The 22,937-nt window shown below is 41.4% G+C and overlaps 1 protein-coding gene and 1 pseudogene across 1 annotated transcript; one reads left to right on the plus strand and one right to left on the minus strand.

Annotated features, from left to right (window-relative positions):
* Positions 1-4,696: 4,696 nt before the first annotated feature.
* Positions 4,697-10,299, plus strand: LOC117536263 (annotated as a pseudogene).
* A 4,183-nt stretch (positions 10,300-14,482) lies between these two features.
* egr2b (early growth response 2b) lies at positions 14,483-16,967 on the minus strand. Its single transcript, XM_034201059.1, has 2 exons — positions 16,605-16,967; positions 14,483-16,290 (listed from the first exon to the last, which is right to left on the minus strand). The coding sequence occupies exons 1-2, from the start codon at positions 16,771-16,773 to the stop codon at positions 15,128-15,130; spliced, it is 1,332 nt and encodes a 443-aa protein (XP_034056950.1). The 5' UTR covers positions 16,774-16,967; the 3' UTR covers positions 14,483-15,127.
* Between the last annotated feature and the right edge of the window lie 5,970 nt (positions 16,968-22,937).

The following is a 22,937-nucleotide window of genomic DNA, read 5'->3' on the forward strand; positions in this document are numbered from 1 at the left end:
GTATACATTTGCATAAAACTGTTTAAATGTGTCATTAATTTCTACCGGGTTATTATTGAACCCGCTTCAGTTTGAATTGCGTTAATTGTTCTTTCCTCTTTCCTCAGTTGCCAGGACAGAATTGTATGTGCCTTCTCTCCCAATTCATAATATCTTTGTTTAGTTCTTAAAATGGCTTTTTAAATTGTATAAGTGTGCAGCGTATTGTATTTGAGCTTCATGTTTAACAGCGATTGGTGTAATACCTTGGACCCAGATTGTTGAAACTCCTTTTCCAATTTCAAAATATCCGTTTCCAGTTTTTCTATTTCTGCCATATATTTCTTTTTAATACCTTTTGTATAAGAGATTATTTGTCCCCTTAAATAAGCTTTAAGTGTGTCCCATAATATAAAACTATTGGGGGAGGAAGGACAGTTAGTCTCGCAGAATAGCTTTATCTGGTCCCTAATAAACATGCAAAAATCTGGTTTTCGAAGAAGGGTAGGGTTCAGTCGCCATCTATATGAGTTAGTTGTTTTTTCTGGCATCAAAATAGAAAGGGCCAAAGGAGAATGATCAGACAGGGTCCTAGATAAATATTCAGATTCCAATGCTCTATGAACTAGCTGCGTTGATAAGAGAAAAAGGTTGTTCCTAGTATGAGACTTATGGGGAGAGGAATAGAAAGAGTAGTCTCTGCTTTGAGGGTGCATCCGTCTCCAAACATCTGTCAAATTTAGATCTTTCATAAATGCCAGGGTGGTTTTGGCAGCTTTTGATTTAGATACTGCCAAGGATGACTTATCCAGAATAGGATCCAGGCACAAATTATAATCACCCCCTACCAGTATGTTTTGTCGTCCCCCTGACACCTTAAGAAAGATATCTTGAATAAAGGATGCATCATCATGGTTGGGTGCATATAAGTTTAAAAGTGTCCAGGGTTCTGAGTAAATCTGACAATTAACTAATACATATCGGCCTGATGGATCAATAATAGTTTCTTCAATCGTCACTGGAATGTTTTTATTTATTAAAATAACTACTCCCCTGGCTTTGGTGTTAAAGGATGATGAAACTACATGTCCTACCCAGTCTCTCCTCAGTTTATTATGCTCCTGTGCGGTAAGATGGGTTTCTTGTAGGAAAGCAATATCAATTTTCAGTTCTTTCAGGTGTGTCAAGACTCTTTTCCTTTTAACCGGTCCGTTTAGTCCATTCACATTAAAGCTAACAAATGTCACTGCCCTGTTCATCAACAATAAGAGTATACATGTAAGTGTAAATGTATCTCCCGCAGTAAAGTGGCAAAAAGTAAGATAATGCACTGACAATAGAAAAAAAAAAGAAAAAAGAAAAAAACCCCACCCACCCCTCTCCCCCCGAAGTGCCTAGTCCCAAACATCCGGCACCATCTACCCTATCAAATTGGGATGTGCACCTTGCATGTCTGGCTAGTACAGTAAACATCTCACTAAACCCAGGGCTCTGTCTGAAAAAATGATTATCATATCAAATGATCCAATATTGAGTGAAACAAAGTGTTCACAAACACTGAAGAAAAGGAAAAAAGAAAAAACCCATTTGAAATGACCTTATACGGTATCTATGAAACCAGTCTCTTTGAATGCTGTCATCACTTGTATTATAATGTCTTTAATATACCAATAGTGACTACAGTTTAAACATGAAGACACAGCAACTCGTGGGAACTACGGTTGCCCGACTGATTTTCAAACACCTGTTATTTCCGTTGAGGTCCTGCTGGAGTCTCACGCAGGAATGCCGCTGCCTCCTTTGGTGTTTGGAAGAATCTTCTCCCTCCATCGGGGAGCGTGATCCTCAATGTTGCAGGATGGAGTAAGGCAAACAGAATATCCCTGGATCGAAGCTCCGTCTTAACCCGGTCATACTCCTTTCTGCGTTTCACCAAGCTGGCGCTTAGGTCGGGAAAAAACAGCACAGGCTTACCGTCGTACTTGATGGGACCCTTATTTTCTCTGGACCGCTGTGCGGCGATGCGCAGGATCTTGTCTCGGTGTTGGCATTTGAGCAGCCGTATCAGAACAGGACGCGGTCTCTGGTCTGCAGATGGACGGGGTCCAAAAGCCCAATGTGCCCGCTCTATTATCAGGGGCTCGGTAAAATGCTCTTGTCCCAAGGTGGCTGGGATCCAGTTAACAAAAAAGTTTACAGGATCGTTTCCCTCGCAGCTTTCCCCGAGATTAATGACACGTATATTATTGCGTCGGCTGTGGTTCTCAAGCTGGTCGACCTTCTCCATTAAAAAGTCATTTTATTTTCTTAACTTGACAACACGAGAGTCCAGGTCCACCAGCTGGTCCTCCGCCGTGCCAATACGGTCTTCTGCTTTGGTTACCCGGGAGCTCAACTTATCCAGCATAGATTTCAGTCCGGAGATAGACTGATTAATTTCTGCGGTTTTGGAGTCGAGTTTACTGGAGAGAGCTTGATTGCCGTTTCTAATCTCTTGAAGGATAAGTGAGTCTCCTCCGCTCGCCGCCATTACACAAACTTCTTGCTCACAAGTCTCGGGAGCAATTTTCTCTATAGATGTCAGAATTTGCTTATCAGCTGAATGTTGTTGTTTGCTCCCTGATCTCAAGTCCATGCTGCATTCGTCCGACCAGATTAAAAGTGGGTTTGGGTGTTTTTAAAGGTTTTAAATTGAATTAGGATGGAGAGCCCCTGGGCTAGCGTCTACCTAGCTTCGCTGCATCACGTGATCCCCCGATCGCATTGGTTTGTTATACAGCATCTCTTTATAGGCTGCGTCTCAGGTCGGTTATTTTCATTTCCTCGCTCGTCGGTCCTCGGTATCACCGGAAGTTGATTTGTCTGCGCCATCTTGAGTAGCATCCCATGGCACTGATCTCATGCTTCTTGACATGAGAGCCGTTTCCCAGCGGAGTGAAGAAAATACATGAAACTCACGAGAGTCACTCCTCAGTCTATACTGTGTTTTGTTTCAATTCATGTGTCATTTAGTTACAAATATGTGATATATCTGAACAACAAAGTGGTCAAAAATTATTTTATTCATTTATTGGAAACATTTTCATGATCGCTTTTTTGGTTTATTCATTTTAAGAATGGCGTTTATCTTTTTTGAGAATGAGTTCTTATTTTATTTTATGTATTTGGGTCTACAACAGATGATACAAATGTTTGTGTCAGTAAATGTGTACTAACAGAGGCGGGGGTGTGTGGAAATAACGGGGACAGAGCTGCTGTCAGACGATCAGCTGTGCAGCGTCATCACAAACAGACGTCGCTTCACGTGACGCTCCGGAGGAAAGGACGTCCCATTGCTCTTAAAACTAATTTCCTTGCTTCTCGTGGTTTCCTTGCATCTCTCCATGCTTCCCTGGTGGGAGGGACTAGACGCAGGGACTAGACGCAAGTGAGGGACGCAAGGAATCCAACCGACCTGAGATGCAGCCATAGTAGGCCTATGTGTATTCACTCTCTGTCCTAAACGGCTTGTTGGAGTTCCTGCCCCCCCCTCCCTGAGCCCAGTGGCCGTTTGCGAGACAGCGAGACACAGCGAAACCCAGCCCGAACACACACACACACCCGCAGCCTGGCTGGGAGTTTGTGTGTGTGCTCAAACACCGACTCACAGCCTCGCCGCGTCCTGCGGTCTCAGGGAGGAGAAATCGGTGGAGCTGCAACTGAGAAAAGATTGAGTGTGTGTGTGTGTGTTAACGTAACGGCTCCGTGGACGTAACGTAACGGCTCCACGAATTGGTCCATTTGGGTATGGGCACGTCACGTCACTGTACCCAGGAAGAAAAAGAGAAATCTTAAACGAGGCGTTCTGGGGCAGCATAGACAGGTATTTTCTGTGTTAGAGTTTTACTCCCTAAAGGGTGTACTTTGAGGGTTTGTGACTTTGCAGACCGTTTACATGCAGAACAACCTTCATAACACACAAGGGGATGGGTAATAACCGGAAAAGCATGACATGGGACCTTTAAATTGTATTATAAAGAGCTACATTAGGATATAGAGAGATATATTAGCCTATTAGATGCGCTCACTATTGATGTGCAAAACATTTCATAATCATAATGTATTTTGCAACTGCAAATGTTATGACCACAGCCCATACAATTATGGAGCACATATTTTTAAATGATTTTATGTTTTTTTTTTATGGATTCAATAGTTTAATCATTTATTTATTAATTGGAATATAGTATTTAGGTTGACATCAACCACAGTAGCCTATGTGATAGGGACTAGGGGCAATTGCAAGTTAATCGCACCTGTGGTTTCAAATCCTGATTCTGGTAAACAAAAGAAAGTCCCTGGTTATAATTCTAAGAACTTGTAAAGTGAGAATGCTGCAGTAGCAGAGATAGAGGATGTGATGTTATACGGGAGGACTTCCCGGAGTTCATTGGCCTGTTCGCTCTTTCCCTTTTGCAACTCTTTTCAATCTCAGGATGTCTGGGTAATGTAGTTCCGCTGAAATGCAGGCTTCATGGTCTATATTGTTTCGAGTCTGTTAGAATTTACCCTAATCCTACAAACGCAACACACGTATTTCTGATAAATACGATTTGATCATGCAGTAATTCATTTTTCACGTTACGTGAATTATTTGACTTGAACATGTTCTGATAAAACTCCATATCCCACAATGCTAGTAGTTCAGTGCCCAGGCTCCGTAATCGCGGACGAGGTGGCGAGTGGGTGGAAAATGACTGGAGGGAGCTGTTATCCGGGGCTAAAATTAGATATTAGCACCATGAAACGCGTTTTATTTTTTATTTAAGTCGTCTTTTATCTTTTTGAACTTTGAGCGTCCAGCTCTGGAGGAACTCTGTTGACATTAAAGCATTTGAAAGGCATTCTAACACTGTTTTCTTTGCGTCGGAAGTCTCGGAACCCTACTCGCAGATAACCGTTAGTTCTTTTCCGCAGCCAGGATGCCGCGGGACAGCAGAACTCCTCTCATCCAGAAAATAGCAAAACAAGCACACATCACCTTCAAAGGCTGGAAGCCGTCCGCCAACGGAGATAATAAACTATTCGCGGAGCAACAAGGTGAACTCGTGTCTTTAGTGACTACGGTCAGGGCGGCTGACCTGAAAATTGCTCCCCGGAAAAGCAACTCAAGCACCGGGGCAGCGGAGCTCCAGATCCCCCCTGTCACCTACATGCATATCTGCGAGACGGAGGTGTTCAGCATGGGGGTGTTCCTGCTGAGGAGCGGAGCCTCCATCCCGCTGCACGACCACCCGGGCATGAACGGGATGCTGAAGGTGAATACACCTCCAGTCTGTGGCCTTCAGCCCGCCTCTGTCCTGCGTCTGCCTGTCACTCTACTGGAGCTAGCTACTCACAGCTAGCTCACACAAGCTTATGTCCAGAGGTGGAAGTAGTACTCAGATTATTTACTTCAGTAAAAGTGCTAATACCACACTTGATAAAGAAAATGAAATATTAGGAGTGAAAGTACTCATTACAGGAAAAAACATTGATATATTTGAAACATTTAAAATAGCAAAAGCAGCAAAATGTCTCATTTCAAACGCTGGAACTGTGAAATGTGTTTGAACCATATTTGAACAGATAACTTCTTGGCTGAATTGCTGCCAATAAATGTTCTGTTAACCCACTCATGGTTTTAATTACTTATTGTTGGGTGGTTCAATCTATACCAAACAATCATATTTTAAAGTTGTTACTAAGTATTGAGTGTCAACATCTAAATGTATAAAGTAACTAGTAAATACATCTGTAAAGTTAATGTAGTTAAATGTACACAATTGGCTTCCAAAATGTAGTAGAGACCAATTATAAAGTAGTCAAATTAAAGTGTAAGTAGGCCTACCTCAAATGTTATTAGTATACGGAGCGTCCACACAGCAGCGTGCGTTGACGCTTGGAGGTGGGCGTATCTGAAGCTTGGGGATTTTTTGCGACCAACAACCAATCACATGAATCTTCCGCCCCCGACATACAAAGCAATAGCAATGTTAAAACGAAGTAAACTAGATATAAAATCCCCAAACAGGCGAAAACCTACCAGTTTCACCCACTGTCTCTGCCACCTCCCTCCATGCCTCGCTCCTCCGGTTTGTATCCCGGTAGATGAACAGAGACTGATCATACAGCACCGGGTGATTCACTACCGCTATAATGAATTTTCCCTCCATTTTTTGGAATATGAGGAAATGACCTGCGTAGTCTCTCCCAGCATACACGTGGTTTGATTGGCTAGCGCTTGTACTGGCAGATTTGCATACACTGGATTTCATTGGCTGACGCCTCCGTCGAGGCGTCAAAAGTTGAACATTGCTCAACTTTTGAAGCCAGCAACGCTCCACGTCGCTTCCCAAAATGCAGTTCGGCTAAAAGTGACGTCACCCCATTCAAAGTGAATGGGCAGAAGCGTTGGAAGCTTCAACGCACGCCGCTGTGTGGACGGGCCGTACTTTCCACCACTGTGTATGTCTCACACAAATTGAGAAGTGACTTGTACTGGGTTTGTGATTCAATTCACAAAGTAAATGAAGTCATGAAGTTCAAAAATAATTAAGTTCCAACTCAAATTCACCAATGGTTATCGGACCCTACGTGTGAGGTCTAAAGTTACCTTTGTCAAAATCGAAGTGGGGCAAAGTTAGAGTTTATAGTACATTTATTTTTCTATGCCAGAGAACATGTCATATAATCATAACTATAACAAATTTATCATTTCTAATTTATATACCTTTCAAACAGAGTTACAAAGAGAATAAAATCATCTTAAAAACAGCATCTAAACACATGTTGGGGGTCACCATGTTACCTTCTCACATGCATGGGCCCAATGGCATCATGGGCCCCTGAACATAGAACTGGCCAACCGCTAGGGTTTTTTCTTATGATTTGATATTGTTATTTTATTTATTAATCCCAATAATTTGTTTATAATGATACGTGATACATTGTACCTAAAGGTTCCTGTGTCATGTAACTTTTTGCAAAAGACAGCACTCAAATCCCACATATGCCCATTATATACGAACTGTGACGGCATTACGAATATATTGAAAGCCAGGGTTAGGGGGTTAGTAATCTGCGGCCGCGAGCTGTTATGTGCCATCATGACGCGCATGGTGTTGAGGGTCTAACAACTTCAGCAGCTACAATACCTACGTATTCGTTAACAGTAACTGTGCGGACCGGAGTCACTGTTAGAACAGTGCAGGTGTTCAGAGCAGAGCTCCCTGTCGGAGCGGCAGAGCGTGATGTGCACTGAAACGTTTTTCTGTCGCAATATTATTTAAGGAATCGTTGAGCTAGCTAGCTAGCATACATTGTCACTATCTGCTAACATTAGCTTTAGGCTTCGTTTTCTAATTGTTTTTTTCATAGCCTATAAACAGAGGTGGTATAAGTATAGATATTTACTAGAGTAAAAGTAGAAGTACTCACATCTTGTTCTTGAGTCAAAGTAGAAGTACTCAGATCTTGTACTAGAGTAAAAGTAGAAGTACTCAGATCTTGTTCTTGAGTAAAAGTAGAAGTACCAGAGTGTAGGAATACTCTGTTACAGTAAAAGTCCTGCATTCAAAATGTTCCTCAAGTAAAAGTAGAAAAGTATTCTCATCAAAATATAGTTAAAGTAGCGACAGTAAAAGTAGTCATTGTGCAGATTGGTCCATTTCAGAATAATATATATGATATGTTTTATAATGATTGATCATGAAAGTGTTCTCAAAGCTGGTAAAGGTGCAGCTAGTTTGAATGACTTTGTATACTGCAGGGTAGCTGGTGGATTTACTCCAGGTGGAACTAAAGTCTGATTCAACACTTAATTATATTTCACATCATTCATCCACATCTGTAAAGTAACTAAAGGGATTAAAAACCATTTACCTCTGAACTGTATGTTTCAAAACATTGAAATACTTAAGTAAAGTACAAGTATCTCACAATTGTACCCAAGTATAGTACTGGTTGAGTTGATGAACTTAGTTACTTTACACCAGTGGCTATACAGATAGAAAGACTAAGCCTTGCACAGAGGCATGAAAATACATTTTCAAAATGCTCAACAGTGCTGCCAAAATTATAAACTGACTGCTACACAATTAAAATAAATGCTTTTATATATTTCTATTAGATGTGAAATCCTCTGTTATTCCTCATTTTAAAGCCGATATTCCGTGGGGTCGGGGGCTCGGATCCTTGTCACCTTTTTCATACCTGATGAGTTTGCATCCCTGAAAAAAGACAGAGAAGACATTAATTGCAATTGTTGAGTCTTGTAGATACACTGTGATCTGTCAGTTGTAATGTGCATACATGATAAACTGAGGCATAAAAGTGTTAAAATAAAACTTCTGGTTGTTCATAATTATTTGTAAAAAGATTATTGGTTATTATGCTATGATTTTACTGGTCCGGCCAACTTGAGATCAAATGTAGCTGTATGTTGTCCCTGAACTAAAATGAGTTGACACCCCTGATTTAGAGAGCTAAGGGAACATCATGTTATGCATAGAGACAATACCATCTGTGCTACTTCATATGAGAAAGGAAGTCATCTAGGTGTACACTGAACAAACTGAAAACATTTAATTACATGTATTATGTCAACAGATTTCACATAACTGTACTACGTTAGTTCAAAGTAATAATATTACGTTTAAATAAAAAAATATTAGGTTCAACTTAATTGTATTGCTTTCAACTAACCTAATACAGTTGTGTGAAATTAGGTGACATAATACATCTAATTAAAGACAACACTTCAGTTGTCCAGTGCAGTGAGAGGAGCACATTTACTTCTAATGGTGACAGTAGACCTTACATTAAATAACAGTGTCTCAAATGACCAGATACAAGTACAAGCCCTGGTAACCGTTTCCTGTCTCATGTTCAGGTCCTCTATGGGAAGGTGAGCGTCCGCTGTTTCGACAAGCTGGAGAACAACCTGAGCGTCGGCAGCGCCCCCCCCCAGCTGGAGCCTCCGCTGGCCCTGTACCAGACGTCGTCCCTGCGGCGCTCCGTGCTCCGCTCAGTGGTGGAGCTCTCAGAAACCAGCGGGCCCTGCCTCCTCACCCCTCTGCGGGACAACCTCCACCAGATCGACACGGTGGAGGGGCCGGCTGCTTTCCTGGACATCCTGGCCCCTCCGTACAATCCAGACGACGGGCGGGACTGTCACTACTACAAAGTCCTGCAAACTGTGTCTCAGGTGGGGCCGGAGGGGAAGAGCAACGAGGAGCAGCAGGGAGAGGAGAAGGAGAAGGAAGAGGAGACATGGCTGCTAGAGATCCCTCAGCCAGATGACTTCTGGTGTGGGGGGGGAACCGTACCCAGGCCCTGCAGTCTCTTTCTGATCTGAGGGACTGCAGAGATAGTATACTGATATTCATCTACAAGGAGACAGAGTTTTCCACACATTAGGGTTATCACCTGGAACTCACAGGGATTGGTGCCTTGCTCGGGGGGCTAGAGGCTCATAGAAACAGGATTGAACACATCAGGACCTCTTCACCTTCCACGAGTTACCTTTCAGTCCTGAGAACTGAGTTGACACGAGGAGTTTGCATTCCTAATATGGTATTTTTCTGCAGACCATTATGTTGCCTTCTACACACATGAATGTAATTAGCCAAACGTTCTGTGAATGATGGGATGTCATTAGAGTCTCTGTGTTTGTGAGGCTTGGAAAGCCCTTTACATTTGAGTTGTTCACTCTTCCACATCGTGACGTGTCTTAATGCCAAAGCCTGTGACGACTACATTGCCTTATTTGTGAATGTATACTTTAGAGCTGTATTTCAATGGTAGACACTCATTTCTTCTTCCACAATGCACACACTTTATATATGCTGTATTTGTATTTGATGCGTTTAACTTATTCCACTTACATGATTCCTACACAGGCCTGGTGAGCTGATGCATAGTAAGCTGATGTTCAGCTACGTATCACATCCACAGTGATAGGGCCTGTGTGATGCCTCATATTTAAGCCTGATGGAAGTCTTTAAACCCAGTCCAGACCAAATGTATAGTCTATGAAAATACATTATATTTTTAAACTGTAGCTATTTTAGAGAATTTTTGCATTTCCCTATATATCAAACAAACACGTGTACACTTTCTTCACAAACTCTTACATGTAGCTTGATAAACACTATATCATTCCAGTGTGTGTGTCAAACTTTATTTGACATCTCTGCAGACAGCGGCTCAGGTCTACGAGCCACTTTAAAGCGATGCTGTTACTCTGATGTTCAATGTATGTGCAACAATAAAACACATGGTAATAATCATGGAACATCACGTTCGTAGTCCTGTAGTGTTGTTCATTTTTCATTTTTCGGATTTCGGATTAGTCAGCAGTCCAATCCTTGTGAAATGATATCATTCTGAGACGTGAAGGGTTGTTTTTGAATGTTGTAATAGTAGAAAAAAAGGGCTGTAATTAATGATATTAATGATGGCTCTAGCACGCATACCGTCAGTGACTTGGAACTAGCACAAGCTAAGAGGAATTGAATGCAGAGTGTATATTTCACTGCTGTGTACATTTGTGACGGTTTCACGTTTTTTCCATATTCCAGCCAAACCTGTGATAAAAACAGGCTCAGTCAACTCATCTCACACAGCCACCTCAGACAGCGTCTACTACATGCTTTTCCTTTTCTACCGTTATGATATCACAACATTTCATGTTGAGGCTATAACCACAGGTCTGTGAGCCAATAGGAAGACAGTAGTACAAAGCCTCTAGAAGCAGAGCACAACTCCACCCACTTTCTATTTGTATCTGTTTTACAGTCTTTGAGTCAATGAGCACAATTCACTATTTATATTTGAATTATAACCATTGTCCTGGACTAGCGTTAATGTTAGCATGTCTAACAGCCCTGACAGCAGTGAGTTAGTAAAGATGTTAGGGTCTACAGTCTAGGACGGTGGTGATGCAGAAAGGGTGGAGGCGTGTGATTTTAACATTTAGAAGAAGAAAGTGAAACAAGTGCAAAGGAATAGATGCATGTCCTTAAGTCAGTGCGAGACAGCAGGCGGAGAGAGGAGCTCCAGCAGGACAGCGACCCCAACACACAGACCAGAGCCTCGAGGAGAAGACGAAGAACAAGGTCAACGTCCTGAGAGTCTTCTCCCACTCTGAGATACCAAAGAAGATGTGCCGCACGACTTAAAATGTATGCAAAGTATAGGTTTTAAAATGTAACAAACTTATATCTGCTGTTAAACCTTTGAAATTGAAATGAGTTTATCTCTAAGCGGATGGAAATCCTCTATAAAGCAGGTTTTCTGTTTCCATCAGCAGCTCTGTAAAGCTTTAGTTATTATAAACAAACTGCTTCTCTACTGTTTCCTTTCATTATCTTTCAGAATATATAACTCTTAATGCTATTACTGCACATAAGTACTTTTGACTTACAGTAATAGCACATTTCAGAGGGAATTTTTGTACTTTTTCTACTCCACTACATAGTTACTTTTATTATGAAGATTTACGACCATTGTTAATATGACAAGCTTGTAATTGCAAATGCCTAAACTTTTGTACTCTTATTTAGGATTTTCATGCAGGACTTTTACTTGTAATTCCATATTTGTACATTGATATATGCGTTTTTTACACAAGTAAAGGATCTGTGTACCACTACTTGACACAGTGCTAATATTCATGTCTGCATGTTCACACACTTGGCTACACTCCGACACAGTGACAGTCAGTCAGGTCAGTGGCAGCCGCTCATATTAAATGCATTTATCCTCAATGTTCAGAGTAAAGTCTATCAGGCCGGCTGATCAGTGTGTGGAATACTTGTGGTGCAGCGTGAACAAGAACAGTCTTTATTAGCGGCTCATTCAGATTTCAGATGTGTGTCTTTTTCTCATGGTCAGATGCTTTGGTGTCACACTCACTAAAGACTGTTGTAACTTGTATTTATTAGGAAATGTTCCATGATCTGAATTCAACAACATAATAAGAGGAGAGAAGGTGCAGTATCACACACTGATTATCAGGAGTTACACATCTCTTCCTATAGGACTGTCGCTGGACTTTAAGTCCATTTGAAATCATCTTAAATCATACATTTTTTAATTATTGATTTCTATTTCTGTTTTTTGTATGTCTTTAACCTTGCTACACACAGCACTTTGGGCTGCGTTTTTGTATTGAATGTGATATACAAAGGAAGTTGAGTTATTAAGCATTTGCATAGATCAATTCATAAACATGTTATGACACAAAGTGAAAGCAGATCGTAGTGTTCATTCATGTATTTCCTAACAACTAGATCCTCCTGTGTGGACACCGAGAAGTGGAGGCTATTATCAAAAAACTATTTGTATAAGAGGATACATTTCAGTACATGAACACACACTGAAACAGTTCTTATATTTGATTACAATGACATGACGTGGTAAGGCCTTACATGACTTATAGACCATTTATTTAATTGACTGCTTATACTGTAAATGCTTAATAAAGAGGGTTAAAGGGAAGTGTGAGCAGACGTTCAGTAAGGGGGGGGGGGGGGGTAGGAGAACAGTGAGGTCTTTGTATCATGACTTTCTACAGAATCGGTCATTTGGACTTGCGGTCAACTTGGCGTCAGAAGAATAAAGATGTTACAGATTACAGCAGGCTTCATGCCGCTTCTTAAAAGAGAAATGTGTACTCCATCCAGAAATCAAAGAAGAAGCTTAATTTCCCTTTAATCTGTGTGTAGGGGGGGGGGGCGACCTATACCTCTATTAGAAAACTGCACCTTCCTATCTCCAGAGCTACTATACCCCAGACCATTGTAAAGTATTGGATTCTCCCACGGTGGCATTGCTCAATGACAATACAGTCTTTTCTGATCATAAAGGCTTTCAGCTGACATCCGACAAGTCAATTAAACAACCAATCATTTACTAATTATTCAAGACAAATGTGACTTTGTATTGGGAAAAAAACAGTTTATTCATATTGTGTTAAATAAAGAAATGTTGAACAACCTCCCCACAGTTCAGTCACTTCATCCTGGATTCTGCTCGGCTCACACATTGAAGTGACACATTGAAGTGACACATTGAAGTGACACATTGCTACTCAAGATCCCGGAGATGCAAAGGGACAGGACTTATAGTGACATCCAATGTTAGTCCAGTACCACAGAGCAACACAATAGCAGTTTGGGAAAGTGGAATAAACAAACAGCAGAATGTCATTCTTTATATATTAATATTGTCATAAGTAACCGCACATCTAAATGTAGAATAAAGCTTTTAGTTTTTACTTTAGGTTACTTTTAGGTTTTCTATAAGGTGTTTTTTTCACTGAATATCAATGCCTAAATTAAACTGTGCATTTGTAAAATGTAGGCATTAGTAATCATTGACTCATGAACTTGTTAATGAACCTTTAAGTGAAAGCTCTTGAAGTGAAGAGCCACATCCTGATGTCAGTGGAATGGAAACAGGGGGCCAGCAGCCCACTCCGCAGAGGGATGGTTTCAATGATACGGACAGAGGAAATAAAACAACCAAAAAACCCACCAAAGTTTACAAATAAACATCACAAAGATTTCAGCTGGTCAAATGTAAAAGGAGTGCGTGTTTCTACTGAGTTCCAAATAAAAAGGATATAACAATTATGGAATCATATATCAAAAAGTATTGCACTCCATATTTAATGTAAGGGATTTGGGCTTTATCAAACTAGAGACTACATTGGACTGTTTAAGCTTTTAAGGGATGTTTGAGTTTTTTTTAAATCAATATATTATAAGTTAAGGGTAAGCAAATAGAAATAAAGAGTAAGGAAAATGGAACATATAAAGGATGCTGTATTTCTCTACCAACATTTGATTGGAAGGCTTTAAAACAGCATTAAGACCTTTATACTGGACATCTATTTAAAAAGAATAAAGATAAACTGAATATTTTAAATGTAAAACATTACATGGGGGGCTTAAGTGGGGTATTTGGACTTGTGACCTCAGTATTTCTAAATATTTGCAAGGCTGCCTGTGAATATGGTGATATTGTATTCTTATACCTTACACCTTTATTTCTACGTTCTTCTAAACAGTAGTTTAAATAACTATCCCATCTATTCTAAATGATAGTTCAGCCACAGAGTCTCTAAACACTATTTATGTCACCCTCTCTCTGAAGTGCACACACCAGATCCTATCTGTTTATAACAAAGCGTTAAACCTAAATAAAAAGCGAGTGGGTGAACACTTTGAGTCAGAAATGCCAATAGTGACGCAGTGTGGGATTTACCCAAATGAAATTTCCAACATCAACAGCTTCAGTCTTTTTATAATTACAGATAAAATAAATGTATTGCAGAGACGCTTGGGTTCCATGCACGCATCTCGCCTGACTGCGCTATTCTCGAGTTATGAGTAATAAAACAATCTGAGATGTGTTTATCATTCACATATATTTAATAAGTCTCAAAAGACACGTCACAACAAAAGGGTCAAGTCGGTAAGAGTTCAACATATTTACATTCCAACATTGTTTTACACATGAACCACAACTGTTAGACGAGACGAAATGTGTACAAAAATAGATTCTTCAAACTTTAAATAAGGACAAATGTACATTGCATTAGAAGCGTCCTTGAATCAGTCAGTGTACAAAAAGACACAAAGCAAGGCACTAAAGGGGAATTATAATCATTACAATCATGTTAGAATGAACACTTCAATTAAATAACTTAGACTGTTTTCTTTCTTTAAAACGTTATTGCCGTTATCTCACATTTATACGCGCAGCCTGTTGCGCGCTCTAGTTGGCCTATGAGTTGGCGAAATTAAAAAAGTCCCCTTTATATTACAACCGCCTTCATATATTCTTATGAATGAATAGCTATTTATTTTATTTTCAGTAGACTGTACAGGCAAAGTGCATTCGTGTCAGTCTCTCCATCAGTTCTTGAGACGGAATGGGTGGATGTGCGTAAAAGCGCACCACTGCACAGAAGATCTTGTTCGTTCCCATCCTGCAGGTTATGCTGCTCTCTTTAGTTCACAACATTCAAACACACCGAATCATTATTTAAAAGTCATTTTTCTTTAAGTGGTTAGTGTGCGCCACGCTGCCATGGTTACAAAAACGTTTTCCCGGGAAACTATGAACACATCCCGCCAGATGTGCTGATGGCGCCTGACGGCCGCTCCAACCCGGAGCTGCTGGAGGAAGAGGAGGACGAGGAGGACACAGTGGAGGACTTCCTCTCCTTCTGTCTCAGGTGGATCTTAGTGTGTCTCTTCCTCTCGTCGCTCCTGGCAAACTTGCGCCCGCAGAACTCACACGCGAACGGCTTTTCTCCCGTGTGCGTGCGGATGTGCGTGGTGAGGTGGTCGCTGCGGCTGAAGTTTCGCATACAGATGCGGCACTGGAACGGCTTGTGTCCGGTGTGGATCCGGATGTGTCTGGTCAGTTCATCGGAGCGGGAGAACCGCCGGTCGCAGCCCTCAGCCGGACACGGGTACGGCCGCTCGTGGATGGGCGTCTTACTGGGTCGGTTAGGATACTTTCTGGGCCGCAGGATCGGCCTCAGGGGCAGGTTCTGAGGGCTGTAGGCAGAGGGTAGCCTCGTTGGTCCACATTCGGAGCCGCCAGTACCCGGACCCCCCAGCGTAAAGTTCCTGATAGTGTTCAGCGGGGTCAGAGGTGGAGGGACACGGAAAGTGTCAAGCGGACATGGACCGAACGGTTTCCGATCTTGGATACCTGCAGGGTGCATGTCCCGTTGGCAAGCCGGCTGGAAGAAGCCCGAGTAGTCGGGGATGATGGGGAACAGCCCAGGCGCGTCGCTCCCGGGCTGCTTGGGCGAAGAGTAAGAGGGCGGTGGGTAAGAGGCGATGGGGCAGGTGGGGGACAAAAACGCAGAGGGGTCCTGGTACATCTCTCCACAGCCAGAGGAGGAGTACGGAGGTGGAGGAGAGTACATGTGGTGGTGGTGGTGATCTATCTCAGCCTGGTTCTGAGCCGCCATGGTGCAACTCAAATTTCCGCTGGAGAAGTGATTGGGAGATCCAGAAGAAACCGGGGAGGAGGACGCTGAAGAGGAGGGACAAGGAGGTGGTGGTTGGGCCACGTTAAAGAGGCCCGAGACGATGTTGATCACTCCCTCGGGGTTCCAGTTACCTGGATACTGGGAGTCGAAGGAGAACTTTCCCATGTAGGTGAAGGTCTGGTTGCGGTGATGTGCGGGCTGAGAGAAGCCGTTGGAGTATGACAGGTCCAGAGAGCGCTTCTCCATGCTCAGATCTGCACTCATCAAGCCATCTGCGGACACAAAACAAACAGGTCTTTAGTGAGGCAACACAAACCTGATTAAGATGTTAAGATGTTCACACTGGACAGGACATTGGGCGTAAGTGAGAGAAAGCCGCTGCGCTTTCCCCCCTCATTACGCACGAAATCTGGTCTTATTACCTTTATATAAAAAACATATTGGACAGATTTTCTTATAATGGATTCAAATGCAAAACAACATTTTGAGGATGAAGATTTTTTTTCAGAATTAGTGAAACACTCACATAAATTCCTTGATGAAAATGTCCTTAATATAGCCTTCGCTCCAAAGTCTGTGATCTTACCTGCCATGTTGATCTGGTCGTAATGAGCTCCCATGTCTCCGCTAGGGAAGATAGCCACAGAGGTCTGCAGGCTGGAGCCCATGTCATCCACCGGGTACACGCTCTCTGCTGCGGGGTGCACGAACCCCCCGAGATTCACCGGCACCTTCTCCAAAGTTTTAGCCGTCATTGTAACGATCTACAATGCCGCGTGTGCTCGCTCTCTCTTGTTTGTATGTTCTTTTCCTTAAAGGCTTTTAACAAATCAGAGTGTGTAGCGCTGGGTTACCACTGCATGTCTCTGTCTGTCACCGGGTGAGAGAGGATGAACTCCGCGTGTCTGGTGCGCCTCATGCGCTCTGCTGTGAATGTCAACACCGCGTAAAGTAACTCTATTTGGGAACGGTGGCCCTGGCACTAGTATGTTTATATGGGGAACCTTTTGAATGCGGCTGCTACGTCATTACCCATATATGGAGTGGGAGGCGCAAGGAGAGAGGCGCTGCCGACGCTGATTGGCTGGAAGGCTCCGTGACGATTTCAAAGGGAATCACTTGTCAATGGAAGCACCCGCTGCTGCAGGAGAGATAAACCGGACTGTTTCCACTCGCTGATACACTGAGATAAACTCCTACAAAACAACACATCAACAAAACCCACCAGAGTGAGCGAACGCATCTCTAATTCTTAACATTTCCTTTACAAAATATGATTTGTTATACATGTATTCTACAATGTATTTGATATCGTTCTGATATAGAAAGAGGAATTCCGGTTTCTTAACCCATAAAAGGTATAATCCGGTAAACAGGGGAACGTCCCCCATACTCCCATATTTGGTTTTGATTCCGGAATATGATCATCGGAAAGTGACGAGTTCTACCGATCTGAGCAGAGAAGCCTGGCACAACCACAAGCAAATGATCCGGTCAGAGAGCTGCGCGAGGCTGCTCGGAAACTTCTGTCAGGGTGATTTGACTATGCTCTAGGAAAAATAGATTCAGTTCACTGACGAGCTCAATATAGTCACAAAGAGATATTTACAGCTAGGGAAAGTAAACTAATTTTTGTAAAGGCGTAGGTGGTGGGCCATGTGAAATAAACAAAGCAGAATGAATGCTATAAAACACCGATGGTAACACAAATAAGGACACGTTTAATTTATGTTCGTTATAAAAAATTATTTGTATACGTATTACCCTCGTGGGATGTCTGATTTTGTTATAGATCCCAACTTGCCCCCATTCTAATATATATTTATATTTAAAAATAGAGGAATTATAACAATAATGTGTGCATTATACTCCAGAAAGTAACAGTCAATATGTAGGCCTAGACCTACAAAATAAAACTAAACTAAAATAACACTGTTTATGATATGAAAAGGGATTGTTTTACTCTCTATGTTTCCTTATTTAGAGTATATTTATATGAAATAAATAATTTCCCTTGCAGCCTTTTGTACTCTCCATAAATATTTGTGATGCACATTGTTAAAGACGTGTTTTCTAATCCTGGGAGAGTTGTGTGCCCTCCTGTGGCCTCATGGGGAATTGTGCCTCCACCCCCTCCTCTCTTCTCGCTGTTGGATCTGGTAAAAGTCCCCCCGTGGGTGGATAAAGTTGACAGACAGACAACAGATAAAACTGGGCAATTTGGGTGGAATATAGTTTCCATGTTGTGTGTTCGAGCCACATTGTGTTGTGATCTAAATATAGCTATTACTGAGGTGAGGGTGTCAGACTTTTGAAGTTAACTGTTCATTGATGATGTCAAAGGAAACCTTTACTGAGCAAATGGATAAATAAAACTGCAGAGTTTTTTTTAAATACATCATATTTAGCAAACTATGATTACAAAGTGCCCTACGGGACGACAGGGGACAGATAAACACCCATCCCCATTAATCATATTGCTAAAGTTGGTTAACATGATAACCAACTCATGATAAAGTCATCCTCGTGATTTATCCACCAGAGAAATTATGACATCAGACAGGAAGCTCTTCAACTCCCATTCTGTGTGATAATGATGGATCTAACCATAGCCTTCACAGCGGGGTTTTAGAAATACAGACATTATAAACCTGGAAAAGGCTTTTATAGATAAGGAGGTTATTTTATTTGTCTTTCTGAGGCACTTTGGCCCAGATAGAAATATCCTGACAACTTCAGACATTCATTATCCACAGAGGATGCATTGCAATGATTTTTGGAAGAAAAGTTATTTTGTTATTTTTTGGTTTATTTTCCTATGAATGTTCAGCAATTAGAGCGATCAGTGCGCCTTCACAAGCCCCTGCAGAACCTAAAGTGATCATGAGGGTTTTACACAAAGTATAGCACATTCATGCTCCCTGGATGATGAACCCCAATGACTTTGGTGATTATGTTGACATTATCCCGAATATAAATTGCTTTATTGTTTTGGTATGATGGATGACAGACAGTCGACAGACACACAGCCATAAAGGACTTACACTGCCAATGCTGCTTCACTTTTTAGAACTACTGTTTAACTATCACTTTTAGCATCACTGCCACTGCTGCTTGTGTTGCATACTTTTGAAACCCTGATATCATCAATCCTGCTTCACAAGTAGTTACGTGTCTTTCCATCTAACATAAGGTGTGACTAATGAGACAAGTGTTTAAATAGCTTCAGAGTGTCTCATTCACACACACATCCCACACATTAATCAGCACACTAGTCAATAAAGCCTGTCAATAACAGACCTATCATTAAACACATGCCCCGAGTGTGTGTGTGTGTGTGTGTGTGTGTGTGTGTGTGTGTGTATGTTTGTGTGTGTGTGTGTGTGTGTGTGTGTGTGTGTGTGTGTGTGTGTGTGTGTGTGTGTGTGTGTGTGTGTGTGTGTGTGTGTGTGTGTGTGTGTGTGTGTGTGTGTGTGTGTGTGGTGTGTGTGTGTGTGTGTGTGTGTGTGTGTGTGTGTGTGTGTGTATTGTTCCTGACGTTTGAAATAAAATGACCAAAAGCTGGCATGTTTTTTTTATTTAATTTTTTTTTTATGTTAAACACGACCAAAACTGAAGTTATTGTACTTGGCCCGAAGAATCTACGAAACAAATTATCTAAAGATAAACTAACTATGGATGGCATTCATTTGGCCTCCAGTGAGACTGTAAGGAATCTTGGTGTTATATTTGTTCAGGATTTATCCTTTAACGCCCACATAAAATCAATTTCAAGGACCGCCTACTTCCATCTACGTAACATTGCAAAAATCAGGCATATCTTGCCTCAAAACGATGCAGAGAAACTAGTCCATGCATTTGTTACTTCAAGGCTGGATTATTGTAACTCCTTATTATCAGGGTGTACCAAGAAGTCAGTCAAGTCGCTTCAGCTGATTCAAAATGCTGCGGCTCGTGTACTAACCAGAGTTAGGAAAAGGGACCACATTACTCCTGTTCTGGCTGCCTTACACTGGCTCCCTATAGAACACAGGATAGAATTTAAAATTCTTCTTCTCGCCTACAAAGCCCTTAATGAGCAGGCGCCATCTTACCTTAAAGAACTCATTATACCCTACTGTCCTACTAGGGCATTGCGTTCCAAGAATGCAGGGTTGTTGGTTGTTCCTAGAGTCACTAAAAGTACAATGGGAGCCAGAGCCTTTTCTTATCAAGCTCCACATTTGTGGAATCAGCTTCCAGTTTGTGTTCGGACGGCAGACACCCTATCCGTTTTTAAGAGTGCGCTTAAGACCTTCCTTTTTGATAAAGCTTATAGTTAGGGCTGATTACATTCAGCCCCTAGTTTTGCTGATATAGGCTTAGTTTGTCGGGGGAGATCTTACTTCTTCCTTCTCTCTGTCTATACCTGTGTACTCTCATGTTCTGATTAACCCAGCTTCCCCAAATGTCTTTCTTTTTGGTGTCTATATACGCCGGGATCCGGAGTCATGGATGATCCTGCGCTCCTCTGTCCTGGATCGCGAGCCCTGGATCTTGAGTCGTGGCTGTGGTCCTGGATTCATTTTCCTATTATACACACATGCATTTCCAAACATTTGGACTACCTATGTTGCAAATGTATTATCTTTTCAATTTACACACGGCATCTATTGCACGTCTGTCCGTCCTGGGAGAGGGATCCCTCCTCTGTTGCTCTCCCTGAGGTTTCTACCATTTTTCCCTTTAAACTGTGGGTTTTCTCCGGAAGTTTTTCCTTGTACGATGTGAGGGTCTAAGGACAGAGGGTGTCGTATTGTCATACTGATATTTTGTACACACTGTGAAGTCCACTGAGACAAATGTAACATTTGTGATATTGGGCTATATAAATAAACATTGATTGATTGATTGATTGATTGATTGATTGATGTTTCAATAGATCGGTGAGTAAGGGATGTCCTACTGTGGGAGAAAACAGATGTCTATAAAAATATATTTCCAATTAATTCCACTGCTATGAATTTGTGTTGTGTCATTTTACGTTGAAGTCTAACCGTACAGTAGGACACTTTCAGTTCACTGTTCGCAAAAGTTCACACAAGTTCACACAAGAGGAGGTATTTAATGCTGTTCAATGTAGTTTGAAGCCTTTAGGTTATGGTAAATGGACTGCATTTATATTGCACGTTTCCAGTCTTTATGATAACTTTTACATCTGCAAGTCAGCATTCACCCATTCCCACACAATCATACAGAGGACACACCAATATGTTGACTGCAGGTCAGCAGGGACTGGGATCAAACCACCACCCTGTGGATTGGTGGAAGAGCGCTCTGCATGCTGAGTCACAACCACGGTTAAAGGCAACTAAACACTTGCGTTGCATTGTGTGTAGTTTCTGTTTGTGATTGTTTTGGTGGATCGGTGTGGAGGGGGGAGCTGTCCTACAGAGCTCAACTGGATGAGTGTGTTTGAAACTGGTAATGTGGGTCTGGCCTGCAAAGAACACAATAAAGACTCAATAAAGGCTCATCTCAAAGATGTTGGATTTCATTGATGTCAGTGCCCATACAGCCCCATACAGTTAACACAGTAAAAATCCTAGGACCCCCCCACAGTTTGGCCTGGATTATATCTTGCGGTCTATGAGTAGTCTTGAACTCCTGATCCGCCCTGTACATGCTCACAATTAGAATGCTACCATGCTGATGTTTACCAGGTACAATGTTAACCACCATAGTTTAGAGGGTTAGCATGCTAACATTGACAAATTAGCACCAAAAAAGTACCACAGGAAGGCGGAGAATGTGTAATTTACATACATTGGATAGCAAGATATTTCAGTGCAACCAAATATTACAACATTATTGAGAGGAAAAGCCAGATGTTCACTTAAAGTTGCCTTTCCTCGATACCATGAACTTCTGTACAAAATGTTTTGTAATCCATCAAATAGTTCTTGATATATTCAAGGAGTGACCGACCAACATATCCATTACCCACCGCACCACACCGTTAGCTGGCTACAGATTACGCATCTCAACATTAACATGACTTTCTTTTATTGATACCTTATTACAAATTGAGCAGTCTGATGACATGTCATCTGACATCACCTTTTAATTGTAACATATTGAGAAACCCAGGGGAAATCCCAGCACGGTCCCTAACATATACCCATAGACAGATGGTGTCTGTGGGTGTCAGGGGCTGATCAAGATAAAAAGAAGGTACCAATACTAATAATATCACCATCAGATGGAGGACGTACTAAAATCCTTTATTCAAGTAAAAGTAGTAATACTTATGGGCTATGACTCCATTACAAGTCAAAGTCCTGAATTTTAAATGTTTTAATTGCAGACAAATACATGTAAGAGCATTTACATTTTTAGATACAAATACAGTACTGCATCATATCATATAAAGAATGACATGCATTTTTTAAATATAAATGGTAGCTAGTAACTACAAGTGTAAATGCACTGGAGTAAAAGTGCAATCCCTTTCTTCCAAAACATAGTGGAGTGGAAATATGAATTAGCATAACATGAAGTATAAAAAGGACAAAATAGCAATCTAGTACGGTACAAGGCAAGGCCATTTTATTTATGTAACACATTTCAACAACAGGCAATTTGAAGTCCTTTGTAAAAAAAAAAAGCTAAAATAGAAAAAGACAGATATAAATACAAGAATAAAAGTTACAGGGAAGTGTAATATATGAACAGTTATATCATTTAAAAGAGGTAAGGGTTGCAGTGAACCTTTTCTGGTAGTTTATTCCAGATGCGTCAACAGTTAGTTTACAGTAGTGAACTAAGACTAGATGAACTATGTCTAATGATCACCAGAATACACTTAGGGTCAAGTTTAATGAGGACAAATCCATTATCTTTAAACTTAAGAAAGCAAAGCCTTATTGAAACCAAAGCA

The sequence above is a fragment of the Gymnodraco acuticeps genome, unplaced genomic scaffold, assembly GCF_902827175.1.
Source record: "Gymnodraco acuticeps unplaced genomic scaffold, fGymAcu1.1, whole genome shotgun sequence".
In the NCBI taxonomy this organism is placed as follows: domain Eukaryota; kingdom Metazoa; phylum Chordata; class Actinopteri; order Perciformes; family Bathydraconidae; genus Gymnodraco; species Gymnodraco acuticeps.

Bases quoted from the DNA above. Each gene is read 5' to 3' on its own strand.
- egr2b (XM_034201059.1), bottom strand. From the start codon at position 16,773: ATGACGGCTAAAACTTTGGAGAAGGTGCCGGTGAATCTCGGGGGGTTC. The intron at 16,291-16,604 runs GTAAGATCACAG...TTGTGTCCGCAG, and splicing joins CGACCAGATCAACATGGCAG to ATGGCTTGATGAGTGCAGAT.